The 22648-nt window shown below is 49.0% G+C and overlaps 1 protein-coding gene across 2 annotated transcripts in view; it reads left to right on the top strand.

Moving 5' to 3' along the window:
- LOC136614463 (leucine-rich colipase-like protein 1) overlaps positions 1 to 22648 on the top strand; it is a 168840-nt gene that overhangs the window by 137749 nt on the left and 8443 nt on the right. The window contains exon 5 of one of the 2 annotated variants that reach the window (XM_066594114.1): positions 10031 to 10162. The exons of the other annotated variant lie outside the window; for it this stretch is intronic. Within the exon in view, the coding sequence (XP_066450211.1) occupies positions 10031 to 10162 (132 nt within the window). The remainder of the gene's footprint in view (positions 1 to 10030; positions 10163 to 22648) is intronic. 2 annotated transcript variants of the gene reach the window in all.

Below are 22648 nucleotides of genomic sequence, written 5' to 3'. Positions count from 1 at the left end.
GGAATCATAGATATATCGCACATTTATTCTTACTATATCTAAAGTTTAACAGAGACAAATTTGTTATCCTATGTCTTAAAAAATTGATACTTATAGTAAGTGAAACCTGTATATTTATATACTTTATTAGTGAGCTATTGTTGACCCCAGAACGATTTATCCCTAATTTATCCTAAACCATATCAGTTTACTATTATGGCACATAATAATATTACCATACGCTTAAAAAAAAAAGAAAATTCCCCTTCTCTTCTCTTTCTCTCACCTTCTTCCCCTTCTCATTCCTTTTCTTTCTCCTTCTTTTTTCTTTCTCCCTTTTTTCTTCTCCTCTTCCTATTTCTTTTTATAAAAAATATATAAACTGCAATAAGCATATTATTAATCCATAATAAATAGAGATGAGCGAGCACACTCGTACGAGCTTGATGCTCGTTCGAGCATTATGGTGCTCGAGATGCTCGTTACTCGAGACGAGCACCACGCGGTACTCAAGTCAATTCCATTTCCTTCCCCGCATGTTTAGCGCCATTTTCTAGCCAATAGACATGCAGGGAAGGCATTACCACTTCCTCCTGTGATGTGCCAGCCCTATCCCACCCCCATGCAGTGAGTGGCTGGCGAGATCAAGTGACCGCCGTGTACTTAAAGCGGTCCCGCCCGTGGCTCGCCTCAGAAACACACCGGGAGAGATTAGGGAAAGTGCTGCTGCTGCTGCTATAGGGAAAGTGTTAGTGTAGGATCCTGTCCTCAAGAGCCCCAACGGTCATTCTTAGGGCCACATCTGACCGTGTGCATTACTCTTGTGGCTGGCTGGGAGCAGTTTTGCTCAATTTTTTTTTTTTCATCTCGGGCTGTGCAGGCCATTACAGCTATAGCATTCTCAATCTGCAGTCTATTATATAGAGTATACGGAAAGTGCTGCTGAGATAGGGAAAGTGTAAGTGTAGGATCCTGTCTACAAGAACCCCAACGGTCCTTCTTAGGGCTACATCTGACCGTGTGCATTTTACTGGGTGGCTGCTGGGAGTTGTAGTGCTTGCAGTTTAGTTGTACGCAGCTTGGCCTGTTTGCAGCCTTCCGTTATTTTTTTTTTTTTCTGGCTGGAGTTTGCGTTAAAATACCGCTCTCAGCGTGAAAGTGTACGCAAATAATTCCATATTTATTCATACCGTTCTCTGTCTGCAGTGAATTAGACAGCGGTCTCACCGCTAAACAGTACTGTAAAATTTCAGCCCAGCCGCTGTACAGAGCATCTCACAATACCATTTCCGTTGGTGCGGTTGAGATCACCGCAGTTACCAGCACTATCCACTGGCTTTACAGTCGTCTTCCACTCCACACAGCATCTATAATCTACAAGTCTCTGCGAGCAGTAAATTACCCCTAGGTATCAGCGCAAGTCAGTGGGTTACTTTTTTCCTAGTCACAGTCCGCTATCTACAAGTCTCTGTGTGGTGAATTAAGGCCCAGTTGTCAGTGCTGTACAGTGAGGTAATTTATTTGGCCCCTGCTCTTTTCGTAATCCGCCATGATAAGGAGTAGGGGTAAGGGTCAAGTATTGGAACGCCGACACGGACGTCCAAGTGAGGGTGTGGGCACAGGCCGAGTTCTTGGTCCAGGTGAATCACAGCCGGCTGCTGTGGGATTAGGAGAGAGGCAAGTTTCTGGGGTCCCCAGCTTAATATCTCAATTTATGGGTCCATGTGGTAGACCTTTATTACAAAGAGCAGTGTGAGCAGGTCCTGTCGTGGATGGCAGAAAATGCATCCAGCAATGTATCGGCCACCCAGTTTTCTACGCAGTCCACTACTCCCGGCTTAGGGACTGCAACTCCGAATACACTGGCTGCTGCTCCTCCTTCTTCCCAGCCTCCTCACTCCATGAAAATGACATTCTGATGAGCAGGCAGACTCCCAGGAACTGTTCTCGGCTCCGTGCCTTGAGTGGTAAAAAATGGTTCCTCTCCCACCTGAGGAGTTTGTCGTGACCGATGCCCAACCTTTGGAAAGTTCCCAGGGTCCGGGTGATGAGGCTGGGGACTTCCGGCAACTGTCTCAAGAGCTTTCAGTGGGTGAGGAGGATGATGATGATGAGACACAGTTGTCTATCAGTGAGGTAGTAGTAAGGGCAGTAAGTCCGAGGGAGGAGCGCACAGAGGATTCGGAGGAGAAGCCGCTGAGGTGACTGACCCCACCTGGTTTGCTAAGCCTACAGAGGACAGGTCTTCAGAGGGGGAGGCAAGTGCAGCAACAGGACAGGTTGGAAGAGGCAGTGGGGTAGCCAGGGGTAGAGGCAGGGCCAGAGCGAAGAATCCTCCAACTGTTTCCCAAAGCACCCCCTCGCGCCAAGCCTCTGTGCAGAGAGCTAGGTGTTCAAAGGTGTGGACGTTTTTCAGTGAGAGCGCGGACGACCAACGAACAGTGGTGTGCAACCTGTGTCGCGCCAAGATCAGCCTGGGAGCCACCATTATCAGCCTCACCACCACCAGCATGCGCAGGCATATGATGGCCAAGCACCCCACAAGGTGGGACGAATGCCGTTCACCGCCTCCGGGTCACACCATTGCCTCTTCCCCTGTGCCCCAACCAGCCACTCAGATCCAACCCCACTCTCAGGACACAGGCACGAGCGCCTCCCGGCCTACACCCACACCCTCACCTCCGCTGTCCTCGATCCCATCCAGCAATGTCTCTCAGCGCAACATTCAGCTGTTGCTAGCACAAGCGTTGGAGCGAAAGCGCAAATATGCCGCCACGCACCCGCACGCACAAGTTTTAAATGTGCACATTGACAAATGAATCAGCCTGGAGATGCTGCCGTACAGGCTTGTGAAAACTGAGGCTTTCAAAAACATGATGGCGGCAGCAGTCCTGCGTTACTTTGTCCCCAGTCGCCACTATGTTTCCCGGTGCGCTGTTCCAGCCCTACACCAGCACGTCTCCCGCAACATAAATCGTGCCCTCACCAATGTGGTTACTTGGAAGGCCCACTTAACCACGGACACGTGGACAAGTACTGGCGGGCAGGGCCACTATATCTCCCTGATGGCACATTGGGTGAATTTGGTGGAGGCTGGGACCGAGTCAGAGCCTGGGACCGCACACGTCCTACCCACACACAGAATAGCTGGTCCTACCTCGGTTCTGGTATCTGCGGTGGTCTATGCCACCTCCTCTAAACCCTACCCCTTCTCCTTCTCCTTCGCAACCTCCACCTCTCAATTAAGAAATGTGAGCAGCACGTCGCCTGCAGTCGTGTGGCGCTGCAGCACAGCGGTGGGCAAGCGTCAGCAGACCGTGCTGAAACTACTCAGTTTAGGTGACCAGAGACACACGGCCCCCAAACTGTTGCAGGGTCTGATAGAGCGGACCGACCTCTGGCTTTCGCCGCTGAGCCTCCAACCAGGCATGGTCATGTGTGACAATGGCCCTAACCTGGTGGCGGCTCTGCAGCTTGGCAGCCTCACACACGTGCCATGCCTGGCCCACGTCTTCACTCTGGTGGTTCAGCGTTTTCTGAAAAACTACCTGCACTTGTCTGACCCGCTCGGCAAGGTGCGCCGCATCTGCGCACATTTCCGCAAGTCCACCACGGACCCTGCCACCCTGCGGACCCTGCAACATCTGTTTAATCTGCCAGAGCACCGACTGCTGTGCGACGTGCCCACAAAGTGGAATTCGACGCTCCACATGTTGGCCAGGCTCTATGAGCAGCGTAGAGCAATAGTGGAATACCAACTCCAACATGGGCGGCGTAGTGGGAGTCAGCCTCCCCAATTCTGTACTGAGGAGTGGGCCTGGATGGCAGATATCTGCCAGGTCCTCGGAAACTTTGAGGAGTCTACCCAGATGGTGAGCGGCGATGCTGCAATCATTAGCGTTACCATCTCACTGCTATGCCTGCTGAGAAGTTCGCTGCAAGGCATAAAGGCCGATGCTTTGTGGTTGGAACAGGAGACGGGGGATAACAGTATGTCGCTAGACAGCCAGACCACCCTCATGTCTATATCTCAGTGCGTTTTGGAGGAGAAGGGCAGGAGCAGGAGGAGGGGGAAGAGACAGCTGAGCACACTGCAGAGGTTACCCATGCTGCTTGCCTCTCGTCTGTTCAGCGTGTATGGGCTGTGGAGGAGGGGGAGGATCCTGAAAGTCATCTTCCTAGTGAAGACAGCCATGTCTTTCGTACTGGCACCCTGGCACACATGGCTGACTTTTTTAGGCTGCCTTTCTCGTGACCCTCGCGTTAGACGCATTCTGGCCAACACGGATTACTGGTTGTGCACCCTTTTCGACCCACGGTACAAGGAGAACCTTTTCATTCCCGAAGAGGAAAGGGGTACGAGAGTGATGCAATACCACAGGGCTCTGGTGGAAAAAGTGATGCTAAACTTCCCATCTGACAGCGCTAGCGGTAGAAGCCGCAGTTCCGAGGGCCAAGTAGCAAGGGAGGCGTGGAGATGAGGCAGCATCTACAGCGCAGGCAGGGGAACACTCTCCAAGGACTTTGCTAGCTTTATGGCTCCCCAGCAAGACTGTGTTACCACTCCCCAGTCAAGGCTGAGTCGGAGGTAGCACTGTAAAAAGATGGTGAGTGAGTACGTAGCCGATCGTACCACCATCATCCGTGATGACTCCGCTCCATACAACTATTGGGTGTCAAAGCTGGACACGTGGCACGAACTTGCGCTGTACGCCCTGGAGGTGCTGACTTGCCCTGCCGCTAGTGTCTTGTCAGAGAGGGTGTTTAGTGCAGCTGGGGGAATCATCACGGATAAGTGTACCCGCCTGTCAACTGCCAGTGCCGACATGCTTACACTATAAAGATGAGCAAAGCCTGGATTTCCCCAGACTTCTCTTCTCCACCAGTGGAAAGCAGCGGTACCTAAAGATTCTTTTTGCTGCAACCGGATAAATAAGCATTCTCTATCACTGGAACAAAGGGGGAATTACCTTTGTCAATCACTCTCGGATATTAGTCCTCCTACTCCTCTTCCTGAAACAACATGTCATCACGCTGAACTGCCGATTTTTTTGCGGCCCAAAAGGCTCCGCTTACAATTTTTTTTTCAATTTTTCAAAGTTTCAAAAGTATTGATACTTTACCAAAAACCTATTTTTTTCACTGAGCTGCCACCAGGCTCTTTTGCAAATTAAGTAACAGCAAGCTGTATCAATATAAATTTTTCAGAGGTACCCTGGTACTCTTGGTACACTAAGTTTTCTGGCCCTCACCTATACTGTTATCTAACTAATTTTTCGAGACTTTGCCTATACTTCTGCTACAGAAATGTTACAGGGGCCTGCCTATACTGCTGCTACAGAAATGTTACAGGGGTCTGCCTATACTTGTGCTACAGAAATGTTACAGGGGTCTGCCTATACTTGTGCTACAGAAATGCTACTGGGGTCTATTTATACCTTTGCTACAGGAATGTTACAGAGGCCTGTCTATACTATGGGTGCACTAAGTCTTCCCATCGCGGTGTTTTACCTATCTGGCACAAATAATACAGTGACTGACTAGGCCAGAATTGTGCGCCAAGGCCAAGGTCCTTGGCGGGGTGAAACTCTCCCATGGTTGGACACTATGATTTCTTCCTGTGTAATATCATCTTTGTGCACTTACAGCATAGGCGAGCCCAAGGAACTCAAAGACTTCCCCTTGCAGTGCTAAGCTATCTGTGTGGGGACACATGGATTTCCCATTGCTATTCAACTCAGGGCACCTTGGGTCACACAAGGTGGAGGCTGGGACCGAGCCTGACCCTGGGCCTGCTAACCTGCTGCCCACACAGACTATAGCGGGTCCTGGTCATGGTGTCTTGACCTTGTAATGCCACCTCCTCCTCCTGCTTGGGGTCAGGGGATCAGCACTGGGCATCATGTATTTTCTCCCATGTTACCACAGTTATCTGGGACACCGGTTTGGGCCAAAAAAGAGGAGCGTTACTGTATTAATGAGACGTTCACAGCTGTACTAGCATCGGAGTCCACTCTATGCCCACGAGTGCTGAGGGTGTGTGCAGAGGCAGAGTGAAAGTCTGCCATGTTTGGACACTGTCATTTCTTCATGTTGATTACTGTCTTTGGGTTCCTTCAGCTCGCCTATGCTGTTGGTGCACAAAGACTTGCCATAACGGGGTGTTTTACCTGTCTGGCACAAAGATACTGACTGACATGGGTAGGGTGCAGATGGCTTTCCCCTTGCGGTGTCGATTGAGCTATCCGACACCTACACAGAATGAATAGTGTGTGGGCACATGGATTTTCCCATTGCTATGTCACTCGCGGCACCTTGGGTCACTAAAGGTGTAGGCTGGGACCGAGCCTGACCCTGGGCACGCTCATGTGCTTCCCACATAGAGTATTGCTGCATTGTGAAGATGTGTGCAAGTGCTGGGCTGGCACCTTTATGCCCACATTTGCGGCTCGTGACAATTTTGCGACGGAGGTGGCACGGGATTGGAATTATGATCGTACGTCAATTTATCATCGATTCTCAAAAGCATTGTGGGCTATCGCCCTCCCCTCTTTTAAAGACTGTCGCTGACTGGCCCTGCCAACCCTCTGCAGTGTGTGCCTCCGGTTCCTCCTGATCGCAGACGCACTTATAAATAGACATGAGGATGGTGTAGCTATGAAGCGAGCGTGTGGCATGAGGGCAGCTGAAGGTTGCGCAGGGAAATTTTTGTGTACACTGTGGACGCAGGGTCGTGCGAGGGGTTGGGCAGCATGTAACCAAGGAGAAGAGGCAGCTGTGTGACCCGCAGGCAGTGATTTTGCGTTGTTACAGGTACTGTGGTGCTTAGCTAAGGTGTGCCCTGCTAATGAGGGTTTGTCCAAAGTAAAAATTGTTGGGGGAGGGGGGGGGGGGCAGACTCTTGCCCCTATTGTGGCTTAATAGTGGGATCTGGGAGCCTAAGATGCAGCCCTGCATGCTGCCCCTGCCCTTCCCTATCCGTTTCTGTGGTGTTTTCATGACTTTCGGATGTTTTCCAGAGTTTTACAAGTGAAGACCTATGTGGAGCATCGGTTATATACTAAAATGCTCGAGTCTCCTATTGACTTCAATGTGGTTTGTTACTCGAAACGAGCTCTCGAGCATCACGAAAAGTTCGACTTGAGCATTGAGCACCCAAGCATTTTGGTGCTCGCTCATCTCTAATAATAAACCTCACTAATCCTTTTATGTAATCTATAAAGCATAAATATTTCTCTCTATATAACATTACTATTATAATTTTTTTTTTTTTAAATCACCTGTGGTAAGGCAGTATCACAAATAGCCAGTAGGGGCTGGAGAGCAGGCTTTACTGAGAAATATTTAGCAGGGATAGGGTTAAGTCTGCTGATTAATAAGGCAACACCTGTGTGGATGTGGCTCCGGTCTTGCTAAGTTCAGTGTCCCATTGGAATGGTCCTTGAGAGGTCCAGTGGAGACCAAGCTGCTGTGACCTATGGGAGAGTTACATTCCTAGACTGACATCCTGGATTGGTATAGTGTTATGGACATTGCTATGTGTTTGAAACCCTAGGCATATAGGTTAGACAGTGTAAGGCTGCTTTCACACGGGCAACAAAATCATGCGATTTTCTCACAGTGTGACAGTGCTACAGATCGCATGTATGTGAAGCCCATGCTTTCCTATGGGTTCCTTCACATTAGCGATGTTTTCTTCGAATCTATGTTGTGAGAAAAAAATGTGGCATTCTCTGTACTGCCGCAGTTTGTGATGTTTTGTAGCCCATGTTTCCCTATAGAGACTTCTTGTTTATCGCATCTAACGAACAAGCGATTTTTGTGAGATGCGATGCGCTTCCCTACCCATAAAATAAGCCCTAGCTACATTCCCAGAAAAAATGGAATACTTACCTAGCAGACGAGCTCTGGGTCCTTCTGCTGCTGTCCAGAGCTCTGCGGCTCAGCCAATTTCTAAATCCCACCTCCACAACATCATTGGTATTTTTCAAACTCTGCTCTGCCAATCAATGCAAAGCTGGATGAACCAATCACAGTTCTTGCATTGGTTCATCCAGCGCTACTCAGCCAATCAATGCAGTGCTCAATGAACCAATCAGAGCCATTGATTCCTCTTGTTCGGATTTCTGAATCCCTCAACGTGGAAGTGATGTTCTGTGAGCGAGCAAGGACTGCAGGACTCCCAGCGGAGTTCTGGAGAGCAGCGGGAAGGACTGAGCCTTTTAGGTAAGTGTTCCATTTTTTTTCAGGAAATTCAGCTTGGGCTTATTTAAGGGGTAGTGCTTAACCTTCTCGCGATTAAACCGCCGAGTTGATGCCGCTATTTTATTGCTGTCAGCAGCGAAGTGATGCATGATTTTTCACAAAAAAAACACATCAGTGACGCTACAAAATTGCGGGAAAAACACCTGCTGCAATTTTGTAGCGCCGATATCGCTGCCTCCCTTGTGAAACAGGCCTAATGTCTGCGTTATATATCAGCCACATGGTCAGCAAATTGTATCTGTTTGTGTACACTCCGACGAATGAGAACAGTGTGAAGATTATGTTATGAGTTACAAAAAAAACACTTTTTTTAATTGTATTGGCTTGAGAAAGGTGTTTCTTACACCGAAACGCGTTGCCAACATTTTCCTATGAATAAAAACAAAAGACCTAATCCTCCTGTGGCAGTTTCATCCGCAACCGGGAGCTTTTCTTGAGGAGTCGACACTTCAAGGAGGGGGCTTCTTGTTTCATACACCCCCCTCCTCCTGAGTAAGTGCCACGTTGATTTCTTTCTCACCGGATTTGACAGTTGTTTTGGGCTATTTCTTCTTTTACTTTTCACGAGCGCATACTTTTTTTTACAAATCTATTTGTCTTCTTTCTGTTGGGGCTCGTTCTCATTGTGAGAACCCCCCAAACTTTTGTTGCAGCTCACCTTTCCTGTAAAGGATTTGAAAGTACTAAGATGAATAACCCGCCTCTAATCTCTGGTGCTAATTGAACTACGGTGTTTTCTATCCATTAGATGCAGGTGCTGACATACTCTTGCTTATATCATGCCAGGCTTCCAATGCAGTTCCATTACATATATCAGATCAAAGGCCCATTTACACAGAGCGATGATGGCTCAAAAATCGCTCAAACAACAGTTTTGAGGGACAGTTTTTAGCTATCATCTTTGCATAGTCTATTGTAGCTACTTAGCTTCTTAAAAGTTATGCAGGCAGAGTGGGATAATGCCGCGATAACACAGAGAATAATGCAGCTGTTTTGAATATGCAAACAGTTGCATTGTTCTCCATGCTTTCAGCTGGTGTCCTGCTAAGAACTGCCAGCAGGATACTGGCTGAAAGAATCCTCTCAGTACCACCCGTTGAATTTCAAGCGATAATCATTGTGTTTAAATGGGCCTTAAGACCTGCTAGTAGCCTCCATAAAAAAGCGTATATGTGGACACTAATGAGTTAAAATATTTTTAAGTTTTAAAAAAAAAGCATCAGTCTGGTATTTTCATAAAGCTCTCACCGCTTACAGTCTTTCAACAGAACTTCTATAGAAAAAAAAGGACCAAAAGAACACTTGAAATATTGACAAACATTCTGTGTGAATGAGGGCTAAGACTGTGTTCAGACAGACAGTTGTAAATTGTGCGTGACAATCTAGGACAGCACAGAGATGTACATCCATGTGTTGGCTGAGAGGCAGGTAGTGGGCATTACATATCCTACCCACATGTTACTGACCAGAACAGGATGTGAATAGCCTTATTGGCAAATATGGATCCGTGTGCCGTGAATTGCATGGACAGCACAGATAGGAAAAATGACGGTCTGAACTGTCCCTAATAGTCGTTCCTTCCTCAGTGTATTTTTTAACATTCACGCAGCAGTACCCCATATGAATGACATGAAATACACGAATAAAGATTGGGTCAAATATTCATTCATGCAAATAAACGCTGCATACGGCCAAACATAAACATGTATACGGTGGTGTGAAGGAGGCCTTATACACAGAATTATAATTCACATATCAATACGTATTTCTTCTCTTTTACATTTAGGACAATGAAGATTACTGTGCTCTAAATACTCTATGTAAGAGTGGGTGCTGCCGAGGCCCTTTGTATTATCACACTTATAAGAGTGGTATATGTAGACCAAAAGCAGCAGAAAATGAGGATTGTAGCCTTGAGGTGAGTATCTGTAAGTGACTGCTGTACTGGTTTCTCCCTTAGGGCTTATTCCGACGTGTGTATATCAGCCGGGTTTTCACGCCCGGCCGATATACGCTGTCTCTCTCTGCAGGGGGAGGAGGCGGGTCAGATCGGGAGCAGTGCACTGAATTGCCGCCCACTCTCCGCCCCTCGCCACTAATTGCAATGGAAGGGGGCAGAATGGGGCAGAACTTAGCTTTACCCCTGCCCTGCCCCTCCCATTGCAAATAGTGGCAAGGGGCGGATAGGGGGTGGGAGCTCAGTAAACTGCTCCCGGCCCAACGCACCTCTTTCCTCTGCAGCGAGGGACAGTGTATATGGGCCGGGCATGAAAACCTGGCCGATATACTCACATTGGAATAAGCCCTCAAGCCGGCGTCTCACGGGCATATGTGTGTGCACACTATGTGGAAAACAGAACCCATAGATTTAAATGGATTTGTACTCACTTCCTTTTTTGCGCACACATTTCTCTTCACCCAAAAAATATAGGACATGCTCATTTGCGCACCGAGGATCCTCAAAGAAGTCAATTAAAGATGTGCAACGCGCACACAGATGCATCACCCTGTGAAAAAAATAACACTTCTGGAACTCATTAGGATAAATAGCCATTTAAATCAGGGGGTTGTTTGCCTGCCGTGTGGAGATGAACATCCCTGCATGTGCAAAAAGTACAATACAATGCGCCAATATGCGGACAAGGAGTCATACGTAGCGCAAATATGCACTGAGTCATGTGCAAAACCGCTTATTGCCATGTGAAGCCGCCATAAGGCCATATTTAAATGGGCGAGAGTGAGTTACGCTTGAGATTCTTGGGAGCAACACCCCTCGCAGTGCACTGCAGGTTACGGGGCTCATTCTTGTGCCAGATTTGCACAAAACTCGGACACTCAATTATTTTTCCAGCTTGGATCATCAGTCTGTGAGAAAATTCACTCATGTGAATGAACCTATTTAAATAAATTAGTTAATTTTCTGTGCATGTTCAGTCATCTCAGAAACGGAAAGAACCTGCACAGAAGTATCAGCGGTGTGAATACGGCCTTATACATATGACAACCCTACAGAGGAGCCGCCACCTCTCCTCCCATGTCTGATTGACTAAATACTTGCACTGCCCACAAAATAAGGGCTTTTACCCACTAGCGATATTTTTCCCTGCGATGCGACATCGATGGTTCTGAAACCAATGATTTTCAATGGTTTTATACTCATTTGCGATGTTTCAGTACAGCTTCGCATCACATAAAATAAATCTGTGGTATCGCTCAGTGTCTACAATGGGGCGGGCTGCAACAGCGATAGCCACACTGAAAACATAGTTTTACTGTAAAAGTGCCCCAGAAGTATTAGATTTGATAATCTGTTTTATAATAAAAGTTATATTTTAGTAATAGGACTTTAATTTAAAAAAGCTACATCACACCACCAGATGGCCCAGCACACATCAAAAAACTAGACTAACATGAACATACAAACACCCACAGAACATACAGGACAGGGGGTAGGTATATCACCTTATCGTGGTGATCCACTATACCGATTTTGTTAAATTACCGTTCCCTTAATAGATTTACAGGTACGGTTATATTACTATTTATACAGTGGTAATAACGGTATAAATATTTATTTCAGAAGGCGAAGGATGATAGACAAATAATATTTAATCGACGCGTTTCTACGGCCCTGATGTAATAAGTGAGCCGATTCATCAGGATCAAGACAAATAGCCTCTGTCTTTTGTACTCAAATGCCCCAAATGAAAAGTGGTTCATAGGGCTTATAACACTTATATGTAGTTAGTTCGTGATTACTTATATTGCCCTTCTAGAGGTACAGGTGGTTGGCGACTGCGACCGATGATACCACTGATTTATACTGTATTTAACATAGTAGTATAATTGCCTGGGCAAGAATAGCCAGACGTGTTTCTAATACTTGTGATGGAGTAGTTAAGAGGGTTGAGGAGTGTAACTCAATTATGCAGGGATATCCCCTCTTTTTGCGATCAAAGCCGATGTTGGCACTTGCACCAAATATGTGGGTGATGTGGTATTTGATGCTTATACACACATCCCCACCGTGTTTATGCCCAATGGCTAAAGATCGTACTGTTTGCTATAACAGTGTTAAGGGCTCCGTTATTAGGCTTGGAGAACTGATAGTCGTCAGATCATGCACTTAAGATAGTACAGATAAAGCCCTGAGAAATTCAGATAACATATCACTTATGGGCAATCTGTGCTTATCTAATTAGAAGTCTGGACGTGCATTCACGCCCTCGAGTTGATAGAGACTATGCCTGATTGTAGCCTCCAGCAAGAGCCCTGCACTCCTCAAACACCTCTATGTCTGCACTTCACGGCGTCCTAGACCCTACTGACATCCCTGGTAAGGTCCATGCCGAGCCTCCCTTATGAATGGGAGGCTCCGCCCATCTGCTCGCATGATTCGCTAGGCTATCAGCCAATGGTGAAACCACCTGCCGGACAAGCCTCCTCCTTACTTGCCATGCCTGATTCTCATATAATGCCAGGGAGAAGCAGCGCATGTATAGTAGGATCTAAACGGGACTTAGTCATATGTGCCTCTGCTGGATGTCCGCGCCCGAGCGCTATTAACAATCCAAGGCTTGACTGACAGGATCCCTGCATATGTGAAGTCCTGCGCAGTGGGGTCTAAATGGGACTTAGTTATATATGCCTCTGATGGATGAGCATGCCCGAGTGCTGTTAACAATCCAAGGCTTGGCTGACAGGATCCCTGCATATGTAAGGTCCTGCAACATAACCATATATTGTCGGGGAATAACCCGCGCGTGTGCGGTAAGGTTATATCGGGATTTAGTGATTTGTGTCTCTGGAATATGTCCCCTGATTTAACTGACTGTATCCCTAACCATGATGGAATCATGCCTTTAAATTAATAACCCTTGGTGTCAAAACACTAGCGGTCAGGGTACACTTAGAACCAGGAATATGTGTTCAGAAGTAGGTGATAAAGAAAACGGACACATGGTATCTATTCGCTTTATACTCCATGTTAGATAGCGCTTGAGATCAATAAGAGTACCAGACTCTAGTGGGACTTATTTTACATATATGTGTACTTGGTGCTCCATTTTCAATGATTATAGGTAAAATTCTGCATTCCCTATATGCATTAAACCTTAATTGGTTTTATAAAGTAGTGTTTCATATAGCTGACAATAATCCATTAACATGGTAATTTTAGATGGTAACTGTTACTACCTAAAGAGAAATATTCATGCCACATTTCCCCGTATTAACAGGTTTATTCACAAGCGGTAGTTTGTTATCAGGGAGATCATAACATATTTTGCCTGTATTGGTTGTCATTAGAGATGAGCGAACGTACTCGTCCGAGCTTGATGCTCGGGCGAATATTAGCATGTTCGGGATGCTCGTTACTCGTAACGAGTACCACGCGATGTTCGGGTTACTTTCAGTTTCCTCTCTGAGACGTTAGCGCGCTTTTCTGGCCAATTGAAAGACAGGGAAGGCATTACAACTTCCCCCTGTGATGTTCCAGCCCTATACCACCCCCCTGCTGTGAGTGGCTGGGGAGATCAGATGTCACCCGAGTATAAAAGTCGGCCCCTCCCGCGGCTCGCCTCAGATGCCTTGTGAGATAGCTGAGGGACAGTGCTGCTGGTGCCGGAGCAGTCCTCAGCGTTCTGGGTACGTGTGTGCTGGGTGGAGAACTTAAACAAAAAAATACGCAGCCAGCTAAGTTTAACAGCAGGCTTGCGCCAATTTATTTCCTGCCTGGGAAATCACCGCTCTGCTGTAGTTAATAACTCTGCAACACTGCAGTTCTGTGACACATTGCAGGGCCACAACACATTTATTATTGATTGAATATACGCAGTGGGCCTTTCCTTTAAAAAAAAGGGAAAAAATTCTATTTGGCCTGCCTCTGACAGTCCTCAGCGTTCTGGGTACGTGTGTGCTGGGTGAAGAACTTAAACAAAATTATACGCAGCCAGCTAAGTTTAACAGCAGGCTTGCGCCAATTTATTTCCTGCCTGGGAAATCAAATCACTGGTAATATAGCATGCTGAGGGGTAGGGGTAGGCCTAGAGGACGTGGACGCGGCCGAGGACGCGGAGGGCCAAGTGAGAGTATGGGCACAGGCCGAACTCCTGATCCAGGTGTATCGCAGCCGACTGCTGCGCGATTAGGAGAGAGGCACGTGTCTGGCGTCCCCACATTCATCGCACAATTAATGGGTCCACGCGGGAGACCTTTATTAGAAAATGAGCAGTGTGAGCAGGTCCTGTCGTGGATGGCAGAAAGTGCTTCGAGCAACCTATCGTCCACCCACAGTTCTGCGCCGTCCACTGCTGCAAATCCGAATCCTCTGTCTGCTGCTCCTCCTTCCTCCCAGCCTCCTCACTCCACTACAATGACACATGCTCAGGAGCGGGAAGACTCCCAGGAACTGTTCTCGGGCCCCTGCTCAGATTGGGCAGCAGTGGCTCCTCTCCCACCAGAGGAGTTTATCGTCACTGATGCCCAACCATTCGAAAGTTCCCGGGGTCCGGGACTTCCGGGACTTCCGGCAACTGTCTCAAGACCTTTCAGTGGTTGAGGAGGATGATGACGATGAGACACAGTTGTCTATCGGTGAGGTAGTAGTAAGGGCAGTAAGTCCGAGGGAGGAGTGCACAGAGGATTCTGAGGAAGAGCAGCAGGACGATGAGGTGACTGACCCCACCTGGTTTGCAACGCCTACTCAGGACAGGTCTTCAGAGGGGGAGGCAAAGGCAGCAGCAGCGCAGGTTGCAAGAGGCAGTGCGGTGGCCAGGGGTAGAGGCAGGGCCAGACCGAATAATCCACCAACTGTTTCCCAAAGCGCACCCTCGCGCCATGCCACCCTGCAGAGGCCAAGGTGCTCTAAGGTCTGGCAGTTTTTCACAGAGACGCCTGACGACCGACGAACAGTGATGTGCAACCTTTGTCACGCCAAGATCAGCCGGGGAGCCACCACCAACAGCCTCACCACCACCAGCATGCGCAGACATATGATGGCCAAGCACCCCACAAGGTGGGACGAAGGCCATTCACCGCCTCCGGTTTGCACCGCTGCCTCTCCCCCTGTGCCCCAACCTGCCACTGAGATCCAACCCCGCTCTGAGGACACAGGCACTACCGTCTCCTGGCCTGCACCCACACCCTCACCTCCGCTGTCCTCGGCCCAATCCACCAATGTCTCGCACCGTACCGTCCAGCCGTCGCTAGCGCAAGTGTTTGAGCGCAAGCGCAAGTACGCCGCCGCGCACCCACACGCTCAAGCGTTAACCGTCCACATAGCCAAATTTATCAGCCTTGAGATGCTGCCGTATAGGGTTGTGGAAACGGAGTCCTTCAAAAGTATGATGGCGGCGGCCCCGCGCTACTCAGTTCCCAGTCGCCACTACTTTTCCCGATGTGCCGTCCCAGCCCTGCACGACCACGTCTCCCGCAACATTGTACGCGCCCTCACCAACGCGGTTACTGCCAAGGTCCACTTAACAACGGACACGTGGACAAGCACAGGTGGGCAGGGCCACTACATCTCCCTGACGGCACATTGGGTGAATTTAGTGGAGGCTGGGACAGAGTCAGAGCCTGGGACCGCTCACGTCCTACCCACCCCCAGAATTGCGGGCCCCAGCTCGGTGGTGGCATCTGCGGCGGTGTATGCTTCCTCCACTAAAGCACCCTCCTCCTCCAACGCAACCTCTGTCTCGCAATCAAGATGTGTCAGCAGCAGCACGCCGCCAGCAGTCGGTGTCGCGCGTCGTGGCAGCACAGCGGTGGGCAAGTGTCAGCAGGCCGTGCAGAAACTACTCAGCTTAGGAGATAAGAGGCACACGGCCCACGAACTGCTGCAGGGTCTGACAGAGCAGACCGACCGCTGGCTTGCGCCGCTGAGCCTCCAACCGGGCATGGTCGTGTGTGACAACGGCCGTAACCTGGTGGCGGCTCTGCAGCTCGGCAGCCTCACGCACGTGCCATGCCTGGCCCACGTCTTTAATTTGGTGGTTCAGCGCTTTCTGAAAAGCTACCCATGCTTGTCAGACCTGCTCGTAAAGGTGCGCCGGCTCTGCGCACATTTCCGCAAGTCCCACATGGACGCTGCCACCCTGCGGACCCTGCAACATCGGTTTAATCTGCCAGTGCACCGACTGCTGTGCAACGTGCCCACATGGTGGAACTCTACGCTCCACATGTTGGCCAGGCTCTATGAGCAGCGTAGAGCTATAGTGGAATACCAACTCCAACATGGGCGGCGCAGTGGGAGTCAGCCTCCTCAATTATATTCAGAAGAGTGGGCCTGGTTGGCAGACATCTGCCAGGTCCTTGGAAACTTTGAGCAGTCTACCCAGGTGGTGAGCGGCGATTCTGCAATTATTAGCGTCACCATTCCTCTGCTATGCATCTTGAGAAGTTCCCTGCAAAGCATTAAGGCAGACGGGAGAAGACAGTATGTCGCTGGATAGTCAGAGCACCCTCCTGTCTATATCTCAGCCCGTTCAGGAGGAGGAGGAGGAGCATGAGGAGGATGAGGAGGAGGGGGAAGAGACAGCTTGGCCCACTGCTGACGGTACCCATGCTGCTTGCCTGTCATCCTTTCAGTGTGTATGGCCTGAGGACGAGGAGGAGGAGGAGGAGGAGGATCCTGAAAGTGATCTTCCTAGTGAAGACAGCCATGTGTTGCGTACAGGTACCCTGGCACACATGGCTGACTTCATGTTAGGATGCTTTTCTCGTGACCCTCGCATTACACGCATTCTGGCCACTACGGATTACTGGGTGTACACACTGCTCGACCCACGGTATAAGGAAAACCTTTCCACTCTCATTCCCGAAGAGAAAAGGGGTTTGAGAGTGTTGCTATACCACAGGACCCTGGCGGACAAGCTGATGGTAAAATTCCCATCCGACAGCGCTAGTGGCAGAAGGCGCAGTTCCGAGGGCCAGGTAGCAGGGGAGGTGCGGAGATCGAGCAGCATGTACAGCACAGGCAGTGCAACAGTCTTTAAGGCCCTGGACAGCTTTATGGCTCCCCAGCAAGACTGTGTCACCGCTCCCCAGTCAAGGCTGAGTCGGCGGGAGCACTGTAAAAGGATGGCGAGGGAGTACGTAGCCGATCGCACGACCGTCCTCCGTGACGCCTCTGCCACCTACAACTACTGGGTGTCGAAGCTGGACACGTGGCCTGAACTCGCGCTGTATGCCCTGGAGGTGCTTGCTTGTCCTGCGGCTAGCGTCCTGTCAGAGAGGGTGTTTAGTGCGGCTGGGGGAATCATCATCGATAAGCGTACCCGTCTGTCAACCGACAGTGCCGACAGGCTAACACTCATCAAGATGAACAAAGCCTGGATTTCCCCAGACTTCTCTTCTCCACCAGCGGACAGCAGCGATACCTAAGCAATACGTAGGCTGCACCCGCGGATGGAAGCATCGTTCTCTCTCACCATCCAAAACGGGGACATTTCTGCTTCATCAATCTGTGTATAATATTCCTCCTCCTCCTCCTGCTCCTCCTCCTGAAACCTCACGTAATCACACCGAACGGGCAATTTTTCTTAGGGCCACAAGGCTCACTCATATAATTTTTCTAAACAATTTTTATACGTTTCAATGCTCTTAAAAGCGTTGAAACTTTAACTTGAACCAATTTTTCGTTAAACTGGGCTGCCTCCAGGCCTAGTTACCACTTAAGCCACATTAACCAAAGCGATTAATGGGTTTCACCTGCCATCTTGGTTGGGCATGGCCAATTTTTTCAGAGGTACATTACTACTGTTGGTACACCAATTTTTTGGGGCCCTCACCTACAGTGTAATCATAGTAATTTCTATGTTCTTCGCCTGCACTCATGGTACAGAAAGGTGTGTGGGGTTGGCCTACACTTTAGCTACATAAATGTAACTGGGGCCTTGTCTATACTGCAGCTACTGAAATGTGAAAGAGACTGTTATCTCCCTAAACTGCTGCAATGGGAATGTTACTGGGGCCTGTCTTGAGTGCTACTATTACTGAAATGGAACTAAGACTGCGCTCCCCCTATACTGCTACTAGTGATATGTTAGTGGGGCCTGTCCCTAATGCTACCGCTGAAATGTTAATAATTCTGGGCTCTGCCTATACCGCTGCTAATGGTATGTCACTGGGGTGTGGAAACAGAGGCTTCACAAAGACATGATGGCGGCGAGGCCATTTCCCACCAACGCTGTTACTGTTAAGGTGCATATATCCACGGACACGTGTAGAGGACACATAGTGCCTCCAAAACATCCCCCTCCTCCTCCAACAATGAAAACATTCTTGGCAAATACCTTTGCATTGGTCCGTCTGGTGGCAGTCCAAGAATTTCACCTTTAACGACACAACAAGAGAGCACCACCACCATCCCCCCGCCACGGCCCACTTAATCCTGGACACATTCCGAAAACCAACTACATAAAACCGCGCTACCAGGTCCGCAGTCACCACCACATTACCACCAACGAGGTTACTGTTAAGGTACATATTACCAGTCTGACTGGGGCATGCAGTGTGGGCCGAAGCCCACCTGCATTAAGCACAACATTACTACCTCAGCTGTGTTGGGCAATGCAATGGGATATTTTTATGTACCGCCGGTGGGTTCCAGGGAGCCATCCATGCTGTAGGTGCACACGGAGTTTAACCTACATCTGTCCACTTGTAAAGAACCCCAGTCTGACTGGGGCATGCAGTGTGGGCCGAAGCCCACCTGTATTAAGCACGACATTACTACCTCAGCTGTGTTGGGCACTGCAATGGGATATTTTTTTGTACCGCCGGTGGGTTCCAGGGAGCCACCCATGCTGTCGGTCCACAGGGACTTCACAATAGGGAGTTGTACCTGCCTGTGTCTATGAATTAAAAAGCCTGGTCTGACTGGGGCATGCAGACACCTTGACAGAATGAATAGTGTGTGGCACATAGGTTCCCCATTGCTATGCCCACGTGTGCAGCTCCAGATGGAGGTGGCACAGGATTGGATTTCTCATTGCTTCTGTACAGCATTGTGGGCTATCGCCCCACCCCTTTTAAAGAGGGTCGCTGCCGAGCCATGCCAACCCTCTGCAGTGTGTGCCTGCTTTTCCTGTGGCAGACGCACTTATAAATAGACATGAGTGTGGCGTGGCATGAGGGCAGCTGAAGGCTGGGCAGGGACAGTTCGGTGTGCGCTGTGGACACTGTCGTGCGGGGGTGGGGGGTGGGGGTTGGGCAGCATGTAACCCAGGAGAAGTGGCAGCGGAGTGTCATGCAGGCAGTGATTGTGCTTTGTTGGAGGTAGTGTGGTGCTTAGCTAAGGTATGCATTGCTAATGAGGGCTTTTCAGAAGTAAAAGTTGTTGGGGGGTTGGGGGCCCACTCTTGCCGCTATTGTGGCTTAATAGTGGGACCTGGGAACTTGAGATGCAACCCAACATGTAGCCCCTCGCCTTCCCTATCCGTTGCTGTGTCGTTCCCATCACTTTTTTGAATTGCCCAGATTTTCACACATGAAAACCTTAGCGAGCATCGGCGATATACAAAAATGCTCGGGTCGCCCATTGACTTCAATGGGGTTCGTTACTCGAAACGAACCCTCGAGCATCGCGATAATTTCGTCCCGAGTAACGAGCACCCGAGCATTTTGGTGCTCGCTCATCTCTAGTTGTCATATAAATTACAGGGCCTCATTCAGTCCTTCGGGTGCCATAGTTCTCAAGCGGTCTATCCATCTTGTTTCCTTCTGCAAAAGTTTATGGTCAACGTCACCTCTTTGGCCGTTGGGTCTTATTATTTCAACACCTCTGAATTTTAAGACAAGTGGGTTACCGCCATGGACCTCATGTACATGGATTGCCATGCTCGTTTTTTCATTCCGGTTAATATTGCCCACGTGAGAGAGAATTCTTCTTCTGAGCTGTTGTAAAGTCTTGCCCACGTAATTACGTGGGCATGGGCAGGTGACTAAATAGACCACCGCTGTAGAGCGGCAATCAATGAAATCTCAGATTTCATATTCCTGGCCCGTTGTTGCGCTTCGGAATGTTTTTGTTTTTTCCATATATGGACAGGTGTGGCACCGTGAACACGGGAATGATCCCTTCGGTGGATTCCAATTCAGCCAAGTGGGATTCTCCATGGTTTGTGTGAAATGACTATGCACTAATCTGTCACGTAAATTCCTACCTCTTCTGTAGGTTATTGATGGTTTTTCATAGAGACAGCCTGTGAGGTCTTGATCCTTCCTGAGTAGATGCCAATATTTGGAGTTTCTTTTTCTCACATCCCTGTTCTCTACATCAAAAGTGCCTATCAAGCGGATAGTATTTCCTTGATCCTTTTCGGGTCTATCTTTTCTGCGTTGAAGAAGCTCATTCCGTGGTATTTCAGCCAATGACTGTCTTGCTTTGTTGATAACAGTCTGTGGGTAACCTCTATTGTGGGATCTGGAGGCCATCTCATCTGCCCTTCTTTCGTATTCACCCGGGTTGGAGCAGTTCCTTTTCGTTCTAAGGAACTGGCCCTTTGGAATGCCACTCTTCAACGGCCATGGGTGGTGGCTTTCGAAGTGCAATAAGGTGTTTGTCGCCGTTGGTTTACGGACTAAGGTACTCTCCAATAGGCCCGTTGTTGTTTTAGAGATTTTAATGTCAAGAAAAGTTATGGTGTTATGTGTGTATAAGATCTCCCCTCCGTTCCTCCCCGCTCTCCCCCGCAGCTCCCCGCCTGCTGCCGAATCTTTGCTCCCGTGTGGGCAGGTACTCGCTAAGGGCAATGCTCGAGAGATCACTTGCCCTTAGCGAGTATACTCGCTCATCTCTAAATATAAGCCCTTCCCTGAAATCATCCCTAGCTGGTGAAAAAAAAATAAATTATATACTCACCTCTCCGCCACTTAGGCGTGTCCCCCGGCTGGCTCCCCTGCACTGCTGTCAAGCTTTTTCAGGAGGTTGAGATTTTAAAATCCCCGCCTCCTGAAAGGGCTGTGCTGATTGGCTGTTTGCTCAGCCAATTACAGGCAGTGCTTAGCCATTCATCAATGAAGGAAATCCCTGCCACAGCTGTGACAGAAGTCCACGATATACTCCCAATGCATTCCCTGGGGCTGGCGCTGCTGCCGCCGCCCCCATTGAGGGCATTTAGCGATCGCAGTGGGTTTTTTGTGCTGCAAGGCAAGAAGTATCTTATACTGGAACTCTACATGAAGCTGTTCCTCCTTTATTCCTCCTGGAAGTGTATGAATAGATACACGGTGGGGTGCTTGTACATTCAGCAGTGATGTGCCAGGAGCTTTTACTGCAAATTACCTCAATTTTAGATGCACCCTAAAACCTTGTGTTCCATCTCTACAAGCTGAGTGCCCAAAAACTGCATTGAAAAACTGCTATAAGGGCTTATTCACACGGAGGATTTTATCATTTAAAGGGGTTGTCCCGCGCCGAAACGGGTTTTTTGTTTTTTTTAACCCCCCCCCCCCCCCGTTCGGCGCGAGACAACCCCGATGCAGGGGTTAAAAAAACAAACAGGAGAGCGCTTACCTGAATCCCGGCGGTCCGGCGTCTTCATACTCACCTGCTGAAGATGGCCGCCGGGATCCTCTGTCTCCGTGGACCACAGGGCTTCTGTGCGGTCCATTGCCGATTCCAGCCTCCTGATTGGCTGGAATCGGCACGTGACGAAGCGGAGCTACACGGAGCCGGCATTCTGCACGAGCGGCCCCATAGAAGACAGCAGAAGACCCGGACTGCGCAAGCGCGGCTAATTTGGCCATCGGAGGCCGAAAATTAGTCGGCACCATGGAGACGAAGACGCTAGCAACGGAGCAGGTAAGTATAAAACTTTTTATAACTTCTGTATGGCTCATAATTAATGCACAATGTACATTACAAAGTGCATTAATATGGCCATACAGAAATGTATAGACCCACTTGCTGCCGCGGGACAACCCCTTTAAGTTCTATCCCAGTTTAAAAACTGACAGAATTTGGACAAGACTTGGACCCATTAGAACAATTCAAAGGGGCGTATTATCTATCCCTATTGCAGCTGTATTTTCAACGGACAGCATACAATCCCATTGATTTGCATTGGTGGATTCAGAAGTGTAAAATCATTAATTGTAGTCAGTGGGATCATGCATTCACTGCTTTTTATACATGTTGCCAGGAGACAGTGTGTGTGTGTGTGGGGGGGGGGGGGAGGGGGGGGTTGCTCCTTGTTTTTTTTTTTTTTTTTACACGTCTGAAAAACGCAGTAAATACGGATGCAAAAAATATACACATGCATCAAAAACGCATGGACCCCGCGCAAACACACAGTGATAATGGGGCATTTTTCCCAGACTCTTACAGCCACTGGGTTCACTTATATGTGCAGTTTCTGACCCAGACCGATGGTGCTTATGAACAATAGTTGCGGCACGT

This window comes from Eleutherodactylus coqui, chromosome 1, assembly GCF_035609145.1.
Source record: "Eleutherodactylus coqui strain aEleCoq1 chromosome 1, aEleCoq1.hap1, whole genome shotgun sequence".
NCBI classification, from domain to species: domain Eukaryota; kingdom Metazoa; phylum Chordata; class Amphibia; order Anura; family Eleutherodactylidae; genus Eleutherodactylus; species Eleutherodactylus coqui.
Note: the sequence above shows the minus strand (reverse complement) of the source record. Positions and strands in the feature narration are given on the sequence as shown.